General features: G+C 39.6%; 1 protein-coding gene across 1 annotated transcript in view; it reads right to left on the bottom strand.

Annotated features, from left to right (window-relative positions):
* Window positions 1–1,137: 1,137 nt before the first annotated feature.
* SUCLG2 (succinate-CoA ligase GDP-forming subunit beta) overlaps window positions 1,138–10,820 on the bottom strand; it is a 406,175-nt gene continuing 396,492 nt past the window's right edge. Inside the window, exon 12 of the mRNA XM_063630773.1 lies at window positions 1,138–2,263. Coding sequence (XP_063486843.1) covers window positions 2,256–2,263 — 8 coding nt within the window. The 3' untranslated portion in view covers window positions 1,138–2,255. The remainder of the gene's footprint in view (window positions 2,264–10,820) is intronic.

The following is a 10,820-nucleotide window of genomic DNA, read 5'->3' as shown; positions in this document are numbered from 1 at the left end:
TCTCTGCAGTAGAGAGCTATTCTCTTTCTTTAAGCCACTCTTAACCTCGCTCTTTGTGTGTCCATGTCGTTGTTCTCCATGGCCATGAGACAATGAATCTCCGGTGTTAGTCCAGACAACGAGGCTGTTTTACTAAGGGCATAGATTGGATCCATTTTATGGTCATACCACCAATCAATTCAGCAATGCCTTTTGCCCCACATTGGGAACTCAAAGGTAGGCAGTGAACAAGCAAGTGGCAAAGGATGATGCTCGTCTTTCCTTCTTGAAAAACCACTAAGCTTTCTAAAGTGATTTTCTCATCCACATCCATCCCCCCAGGAAGGGAAACAAAATGAGTCCCATCCCACCCTATCCCCACTCCCCCAAGAGAAGAGAGGATGTGTTCAAGTGCAGTTCCATTAAACTGGCATTTCTCAGCAAATCCCATAATAGGTGAGAGTCATTTGGCTGAATGTGAGAGTAACAAGGTGTGTTTTGATCTCAGGTAAGGGTTATCAGCAATTTCTCAAAAACTGAAAAGTCCCACACAGGACCCCTTAGTAGCTCTTATATGATAATTATCAATCACAGCCTGGATGTCTCAGGATTCCCAGATGTAAGGTTGTGGTTGTCATTAGGGCTATTCACTGGTATGTCTTGTCTCTTCCTTTAGGTACATGTTGGGATTGTATTTCCTTGCCCCTTTCAAATTTGATATGGTCATGAGACTTGATATGACCTAAGAAACTTGTGTCAGTTCTGGGCTGAGAAATTTAGGACCCACTGGGCCATCCTCACATTCCTGTTTTCCTGGCTCTAGCAAGCCAGTAGCAATGTTCCAGATGGTCCAGCCTCCATCAGATTGGATTGCTGAGAATACCTTTGATGGACATGAAGTGCAATGTGGAAGTTTTGATCAAAGACTTTTGGACTGTCACTGCAGCATAATCTAGCCTAGGCTGAATACAAAGGGATGAGTGGAAGTCTAAACACTGAAAAAGAATTCTCAAAGACAATCCACCCAGTTCAGTGGAGTGAATACACAATGAGTAGGAAGAGTGTCATAAACCTGCCTAATCTTAGAAGACCTGAGAATCACTGAGAAGGGGAGCACATTGCATTTGTCTACAGAAGATAAGGAACAATCCCGACTACTTTTATTAACAGTGGTCAAATTTGTCATTTATTTGCATAACTGTGGCATGTGGTCCCATACTGTGGATACTCTGGTTAAAGTAGAGTGAATGCCAGTGGAGGAGAGATGCACGTGTTTGGAAACTCAATAATAGTCTATGTAAATATGAACAATGGAAAAAATTTATTTCCCTTCTTGAAGAGTTTGGTGTTGTTTTGTTTCCTTCAACTGGCAACATTTGATAAAGTTGCAGAAATGGGAAATTTCAAAATTTTAATAATTTAGAAAGACTATTTATTTATTTATGGAGATGGAGTCTTGCTCTGTCACCCATGCTGGAGTGTAATGGCATGGTCTTGGCTCACTGCCACCTCCACCTCCTGGGTTCAAGCAATTCTCCTGCCTCAGCCTCCCAAGTAGCTGGGATTACAGGCATGCACCACCACCCAGCTAATTTTTTTATTTTTAGTAGAGACAGGGTTTCACCCTGTTGGTCAGGCTTGTCTCGAATTCCTGACCTTAGGTGATCTTCCCACCTTGGCCTCTCAAAGTGCTGGGATTTCAGAAAGACTGTCTTTTTAAAAAGCAATAAAACTTAGGAAAAAGAAAAGACAAGCCCACAGATGGTTAAAATATTTGCAGTACACGTATCTGATAAAGAACTTGCGTCTACAATATACAAAGAACTCGTAAAACTCAACAATAGAAAAACAAAACTCAAATAATGGCCAAAAGATCTGAATAGATGCGTCACCAACTAAGACATACAGCTGGCAAATAAGCATAGAAAAAGATGATGAACATCATATGTCATTAGAGAATTGCAAGTTAAAACAACAGTGAAATATCATTACACACCTATCAGAATGGCTAAAAAATATTGACAACACCATATGCTGCTGAAGATATGGAACAATAGGAACTTTCATTCATTGCTAGTGGAAATACAACATGGTACAGCCACTCCAGAGCTGGCAGTTTCTTACAAAGATATATGTAGTCTTACCATATCATCCAGCATTATGTCCACACAAAAACCCGCACATGAATGTTCAGAGCAGCTTCATTCATAATTGCCAAAAACTGGAGGCAACCAAGATGTTCATCAACAACTGTGGTACGTCCGTACGATGGAGTATTATTCAGCTGTAAAAAGAAATGAGCTATGAAGTGACAAAAAAACATTGAAGAGACTTTAAATTAACGCGCTAAGTATGATGGTTAATGTGTCAGCTTGACTAGGTCATTGGACCCCGGTATTTGGTCAAACATTATTGAAAATGTTTCTGTGAATGCATTTTTTTTTTTAGCTGAGATTAACATTTAAATCAGTAGACTTTGAGTAAAGCAGATTACCCTTTATAATGTGGGTGGACCTCCTCTAATCAGCTGAAGGCCTTAATAGAAAAAGAGTGAGGTTCCCTGATGAAGAAGGAATTTTGCCAGGAGACTGCCTTCAAAGTCGAACTACCCCATCAGCCCTGCCCTGGATCTCCAGCCAGCCAACTTACCCTGCAGATTTTACTGTATGATTCTAACCATGTGACATTCTGGAAAAGGCAAAACAATTTGACAGTGAAAATAGAAGCAGTTGCCAGGGGCTCAGAGAGGTGGGGGCAAGGATGAATAGGTAGAACATAGAAACTATTTATTAGGTGAGAAAACTCTTCTAAATGATACTGTAATGGTGGATACATGACATTATGCATTTGTCAAAATCCATAGAACATACAACAGAGAACCTTAATACAAACTATGGATTCCATTTAATAATGTGTCAATATTGGTTCATATTTTTCCACGTCTAAGCTAGAGATAATAAAATGAGCCTCAGAGAGTTGTCATGAAAATTAAATGAGAGAATATGTGAAAAGTTCTGGGCCTTGCAACTGGCTCAAAAAATGGCAGACATGTCACCATATAGATGATGCTCAGAGAAAGAGGAGGAGAGGAAAGGAAAAAAGAAGGAAGAAATAACCAATTTCAGGGCAGATGAAGGCTTCAGAATATTACAGGTTTTTCATATTCAATTACTGTCATTATTACCTTCAGCAACATAAGACCCTAGATTCAAGTATAATCCTACAGGTTGGAAAAAAGGATAGAAAAAAAGTAAAATCTTTAAAACATAATTTCAAATTACATATGAGTCATATTGAAACTCTTCCTTTTTATACCAGAGAAGGAAACTGCCCTCTAAGCTTCCAATAAAAAAAAAATGTCTGAACATTTTTCCAGAATAAAACTGTAAGTTTGAAGGGAAAGTGGATATTTGGTCTCAGTTTCCACCTTCACTATCACTTTAAATAGCCTGGAAGAAAAGTTAAAATCTAATCCGGACATATTAGAATTTGGGTGTTTTTGAAACAATTAAGATTTTAGCAGGATTTTTCTTAATTCTTTTACAACATTTTTTCCTCCCTGATGCGAATGTTATGCCACATAGAAGCTGAAGAGCCAGGTAGCTTGCCCCAGTTTCCACAGCAAAGGCTGAAAAACTTTAATTGTCTTAAACGAAGAGTCCTTTGCCCTGGATTTGCTGGAAAATCTCTATTTTAAGCGGCTCTTCGTATTATTCTGCCTCAGAGACTGTTTTTCAAAGCCCTGATTTTGCCTGGATGCCAAACTGTAGGAAGTCATATGATTTGGGGCTGAATCTACTGCATAAAGTCTAGTATTTAAAATGCTGGAGAAAACATTCTAATAGAGAAGACTTAGAAACACACTACCTCATTTGACTGGAGGTAGACATGTGGAGAATTTGTCCCAAGGCCCAAAGCTAGTTTGTGATAAGCCAGGATTTGTACCCAGATCTATGGGACTTCAGAGATCGTACTGCTAATGACACTTTTCATTTCTGAGCTCTTGAACCCCAACACCCAAGTGACTGACTTTGAGATGAATCCCATTCCAAAAGTACAGTTCAGGGGGCAAAATTAACCTAAAAGGAATCTCTTTCTTTGGCCAAATCCATCAAGAACTCTAAAACATATCAAATGCACAGTCCAAACACCTGAAATCCTCTTTCCTCACCTACCCTCACAGCCAACAACTGCTCTGTAACAAATGTCAGACTATACTCCCAACTCCTCCTTCATCTCAGGCCACTAGTAGATGAGCTCACTATGGTAGGCCTAAATCCTTTACCTTTCTCTCCATTCTTTGCATTTTACTCTCCACTCTCATCCCACTCTCCCAGCCCCTTTTTCTTAACTCTGCATTTCCAAAGCCCGAAGAACCTGTCTTCTGAAGTCAGAGCTTCCCTAAGTCAAAACTATCTCAGAACTTTTTATTTTAAGCAAATGTTGGGAGGAGAGAAGAGTGGAGCATTCTCAAATTGTAAATGCTAATATTTTGCCTTTTTTTTACACTTGTGAGATCTCCTAAGTCAGATTCTAAATCTCACTCATTTCTGAATCTCTCATATATGGTTTCTGGTTCCTATCCTAGATTACATCACAAATAACAACCCTATTTCCAACATTATCTATTCGGGCTTTGTGATAAGGCTTTGTGCCCTAAGAAACCTAAGTAACCCCTGTTTTCAATAATTACCCCTGGGACACTAATGGCATTTTTCATTAGCCATTATGGCAGATTATGTTTTCCAGAAATGGCTGCAATGATACATATCCCATCCCACATGCTCTTCTTACACTGTGACCTTGACACTTCTCCATCATGCATTAGGGTTAATGTTCTCTCCCTTTGAACTTGGGTGTACTTTTGTCTCTACCAATAGAATACAGGGAAAGTGGCAGTGATTTCCAAGGCTAGGACATAAAAGGCATCACAATTTCTACCTTGGTCTTGGGTCACTCACATTGGGAAAGCCAGCTGCCATGCATTGAGAACTCTCACGCAACATGGTAGAGAGGAACTGGAGCTCCAACCAACAGCCAGCAGCACATTGTCAGGCATGTAAAAGAATCATGTAGGATGTAGGTCCTTCCACCCCACTCAAGCCTTCAAATGACTGTAGCCCTAGCCAACATGGGACTGCAACTGTGCAAGAGACTGAAGCAAGAAATGAGCAATAGAAACTGGAAGTGATAATATATCAATATTGTTGTTTTAAACCACCAAATTGTGGGCTGAGTTTTTGCAGCAATACATCAATATACTGGCTATTCTAACCTAATCTTAAATTTATCCCAGCATTACATCAATCCAGATGAATTTTAATGTATCTTTCAGGGAAGGAAGAGTTTCAAAAAAATTAAGGCCAGAATGGAGGTGGGGTGGGGTTCTCTTATTGCCCCAAAGAAATAGGGAGCACTGAGACCAGAGAAAACACCCTCAAAAGATGAGTGAATTAAGAAAATAGACTACTTTTACTTTTCAGCCTTTTCTGAGACCCTGAATTGATATAGTTGCTGTGGCCAAGTCCTAATTCTTTGGATGAGAAAGAATATTTGATCATGGGGTGAGAATTCAAATCTTTCTAATTAAAGCCCCAAATGAACTCTGTATCATTCAAGATAATAACATTCACAGTCTCTGAATTTTCTTCTGTGTTGGGGGAAAAATTCATTCCCAGGTATGATCCAATCTGGGCTTCTGAAAGCCTACTATTAAAGAATTTGAGAACCCAACAATAATCTGATGGTGACTTCAAGGTCAGGGAGGCACTGATCTTGCTTTGCAGGGACACAGGCTGGGCTGGCAACAGCAACAGTCACTGAAGGAGGGCAGTAGCATACTGTCCAGAGGGATCAGACAGCCTGTGGAAAAATGATGACCTGCCAAATAAGCTTCAGTAGGAACGGGAGGACGAGATGCCCTATATTTGTAGAGATACAGTTTTCTTCTTCCTCCTCAGGAGACTCAGGTTCCTGCTTATTACTGCCCAGAATGTCTCAGTGAACAGGAAAGGGGGCCTGCTAGATACCACTGGAAAGAAAAAATTGGTGCTGGTGATTAATTTCCCGAGACTCTAACTTCTACCTGAAACTGGGGTATTTCTCCCTTTAACTTGAACATAGCAAGCAGCTATTTGGGGAAACATGAATTTTGAGATATGTTTCCGAGTCAGGCTGACCCCTTTTATCTCCAAGGAATAAAGGATCACTCAGGTTTCCTCAAGCCATAGGAGTTATTAGAAGAACAAATATGGAAAAAAGCAAGATAGCATAAGATTTATTACTGCTTCTTGACACACAAACACAGGAAACATCACATTCCCTAATTTTTCCAAATTAGATCAAATCTAATATCACCACCCCCCATTAACACACTGGTAGAAATCTAATCTTAGTCATTTCGGAGAAATGATAAATAAGAACCTTGGAACCTACGGAAGTCTAGTGAGATTGGGCAAGAGATTCTGATATTCATAGTTCATTGTGGATAGCAGCTAGAATGTTCCTTGACTAAATCCCCCCAAATTCATTCAGATATGCTCATGGCGTCCACTCGCTTTAGGATTTGGCTCCCAAAGTCACAGCATGTAGTCCTTACGCTCCAGACATTCACATACCACCACTGTCATAGGGCTGCCTCCCCTAGGTGCTGCATGGAGGGATATACACCCTCCCCTCTAATCCCAATGATGGAGAGCTCCACTCTTGCTCATCACCCCCTGCCCTCAACCCCTAGAAACCTGTCCTTTAGACAGTGGCAGCAGCTGGTGAGAGTACTCAGTCCCAGATACAGATAATAAGATGGTGCCTTATCTATAGAAAATGTGAAAACAATAATAAAACACACAAGTCTGTTTTTTTTTTTTAAATTATCACCTTGCAGGCAATTTTAAAATACTCATTTCTGCCCAGGGGCAGACCATTCCTACTTCTCATCCTTGGTATGGCCACTGCCTTTTGAACAGTCAAGAATTATGTTCTTATGAGCCTAGAGTTGGAAAAAATTCTCTCTCTCTCTCTTTTTTTTTTTTTTTTTTTTTTTTGAGACAGGGTCTCTGTCACCCATGCTGGAGAGCAGTGGCCCAATCATTGCTCACTGTATCCTTGACCAACTAGGCTCAGGTGATTCTCTCACCTCAGCCTCCAGAGTAGCTGGCACCACAGGTGAACAAAAATAAAATTTTCAACTTTTTGTACATGAAGAGCTTTATAACCTCATATCATGGAAAGAACAGGAATTATAATACCTCTGGCTTCATGGTAATAAGAACCTGAGCTGTCCAGTTAATCCTCATTATACTTGTTGCATGGAGATTTCCCACTTGGCTATTTGCCTCTCACCCAGTCAGTGGTGGGATAGGTTCATAGGGTGCTCCAATGTCGATTTATGAGGAAGGACCCTCGTTTAAGTGGAATGCAGGTTTGGTAGATATACTAAGATTTAACCTGTCCAACAGAGTTTCAATTTGTTGGGTGCCTTTCAAGGTGGGCAGGTCAGGGAAAAGGATGGGGTATGGAGTGACACACTGCATGAGCTCTGCGAAGTGCCTTTACATATGGCTCGGATGATTGAATAAGGCCATGTCAGGTCAGCAACCAGGGCTAACTACTTGCTACTGCCTTGGTAGGAAACTTGTTTCTGCCTCAAATTCCCTACCCAGAAAGCAGGATTAATACCTTCAAGATAAGCCCTCAGAGGATGTCTGACCAGATAACAAAAAGGAATAAGTGACTTCCAGGATAGAGGATACTTACCTATTTCATAAATTAAGGTACATAGCTCATGTCATAGCTACTACTAAGCTTAAGGTACCATTTAGTAAGGAGGAAAAATGAATTTAAAGCAGTGCATCTCAAGGTGTGGTCCATGAACCAACATTATCTGCATCAACTGTGAACTTATTAGAAAGAACCTTAGTTGTTTTAATCAAACAAGAATTTGGACATGTTTATTACTGCAGCTTGTGTATACTATTCTAACTGATATAACTACAAACTGAGACTTGTGACATGGACCAAAACTAGTGCTTCAAGAAAATTTATGGCTCTAGATATACATATAAGAAAAAAAAAGAAAGGCTGAAAATTAATGAGCTAAGCAACTAGTTAAAGGAACTAAAACCAAAAACAACCACATAGACTCAAGGTAAATAGAAGAAAAAATTTTAAAGCAAAATAAAAAACATAACGTTTAAATAGAGATAATTCATTAAGTCAAAAGTCAGTTCTTTGAAAAGACTAGAAAAGTCAACAAATCTCTTGTGAGTCTGATCAAGAGACAAACAGATAAGGCAAAATCTGAAAAAAAGTTATTTGAGCTAGAAAGGGGCTGTATTTATCAGGATAATGCAAACCAGACACTCAAAAAACACCCCAAATCTCAGTGGCCTAAAATATTCTTATCACAATCCAGTGCAGGTTACTTAGCTCTACTGGGTGACTGTCATCCAAATGTTGAAACAGACTGCAGGATTGTCCCCAGTGATAGGAACAGACGACTGCCATTAGAGCAACCAGGAACAGGGTGGATTTGAATGGTGCACCTGGACTTCCAGAATTCTAGCCCACTGGCTTTTCAGGCTTGCTCTTATCATTTTATTAGTCTGGCAATAGTGTGACCTCACATTTTATGTGCTTAAATTTTTTGGACCCTGATATGATTAGCTTTTGTGTCCCCACGCAAATCTCATCTTGAATTATAATCTCCATAATCCAAAAGTGTCAAGACAGAGACCAGGTGGAAGTAAGTGAATCATGGGGGCAGTTTATCCCATGCTGTTCTCATGATAGTGAGTGTGTTCTCAGAAGATCTGATGGTTTTGTAAGGGGATCTTCTCCCCTTTGCTTGGCCCCTCTCCTTTGTAGCACCTTGTGAAGAAGGTGCCTTGCTTCTCCTTCACCTTTCATCATGATTGTAAGTTTCCCGAGGCCTCCCCAGCCATGCTGAATCGTGAGTCAATTAAATCTCTTCCCTTTATAAATTACCCTGTCTCAGGCAATTCTTTATAGCACTATGAAAACAGACTAGAACAGACCCCAAGTATCGTTTCTGATAGGGCCATGTTGTATTTGTGAAAAAAACTCAGTCACAGAACCATTTATTATATGTCACCATTTTTTAAAACTTGAAAACAACCAAAATGAGATAATATATTGTTTAGAAATGTAAGCAAATAGGGTAATACTATTTTGCAAAAATAATAAACACAAAATTTAAGAGTGCAGTTAACTTGAGAGTATATTCAGGCAAATTCAGTTGTTTTAATACTGTTCTAGTTCTTGAGTCAGATAGCATGTTTTCAGTATCCTTTTTGTTATTGTATTTTATGTCTAACTGTGTCCTATATGTTCTTCTGTATGTATTAAGTACTTCCTCTATTTACCTTCAGTTTCCACTTTGATTTTTGACCTTAGCTTCTCAATTTCTCAGCTTCACCACCTATGAAGTAGGGATCATTACATTAGCTTCTACTTCTCTCATTGGGAAAGGGTAAATGACTACAGTAGTTCCCTCCTCATCCATGGTTTTTCTTTCCATGGTTTCATTTACCCGTGGTCAACTGTGGTTCGCAATACTAAATGGAAAGTTTCAGAGATATTTCATAAGTTTTAAATGGCACACTGTTCTGGGTATTGTTATAATTGTCCTATTTTATTACTAGTTTTTGTTAATCTCTTACTGTATCTAATTGGTAAATTAAACTTTATCATAGGTATATATAGGAAAAAACATAGTCTATATAAGGTTTGGTACTATTTAGTTTTGGGCATCCACTGGGAGTCTTGGAAGATATCCTCCAAAGGCAAAGGGGGACTAGTGTATTTTGAGATCTTAGTGCAAAAACTGTCCATACATTTCAATTTCTTCAGCTTCTCCAAAAAGAAGCAGCTTAGGACAGTGGAGGAAAGACAAGATGCTGTGTTCCTGTTGCAGTGTGGCTGTCTAGTTAATGATCCCATGATCCTCACACAGGAGAGGCTTTTTGTCCTCTGGGTGCATTTTGTAGCGGTGTGACACCCTGGGCTTTGTTACATGTGACAATTTATTAAAAATGAGTTTCTCATATTTGCACAGAAGGGAACTGTGGGACAAAAGGCAAAAAAGGAAAGAAACAGAGAGAAGACAGGAGGGAGGTAGGAACCAGGGTAAGAAGAAGAGCAATACCAACCATCTTTATTGAATCTATTTCCCTCCTGTGAGCTCCAGGGTCCCTGTGAAAAGCTAAAGTACTTTTCACTGCCTGATTTGACTTGCTCATCCAAGAACTGGTAGTTCTCTTAAGCAACAAGCATGCCCTCCATAGCAAAGATCAGAAGTCATTAACTTGTGCCCAAGACCTGTCTCCCTACTTCTAAGAATACACTTCAGGGGTCCCAGAGAAAGACATGATACTTTTAACATTAATACACAAAACAGGAAACAACCCCAGTGTGTATTTTCTGGATAATTCTAGCCAAGAGAGTTAATGAGCAATAATAGTTTTAAAGGCTAGAGCAGTTGGGGCAGTATTTATTCATCTGTAACAGCCTATGAAATACAAAGGATAAAACGAAAGGCATTACACATTGGGGAAAATAAACAAGCAGCCAGTGAGGCTGAGGGGAACTTTTCAGAGAAGCTGTAAAATGTACTCCGATGCATAAGAGGAAAATTAAAGATCAAAAGGACATTATCATATTCAAGAGGTTCTGCAGTACACAGCCTCACCTCTCCTGGACATTGAGAGAAAAGCTGTCAGTGGTAATAATTAAGGAAGCCTGTACTTGTTTTTTTAATAAATATTTCATGATATGTCATCTGCTTCTGAGAGGAGCCATAACACGCCACAACCACTGCATAC

The sequence above is a fragment of the Symphalangus syndactylus genome, chromosome 21, assembly GCF_028878055.3.
Source record: "Symphalangus syndactylus isolate Jambi chromosome 21, NHGRI_mSymSyn1-v2.1_pri, whole genome shotgun sequence".
NCBI lineage: Eukaryota > Metazoa > Chordata > Mammalia > Primates > Hylobatidae > Symphalangus > Symphalangus syndactylus.
Note: the sequence above shows the minus strand (reverse complement) of the source record. Positions and strands in the feature narration are given on the sequence as shown.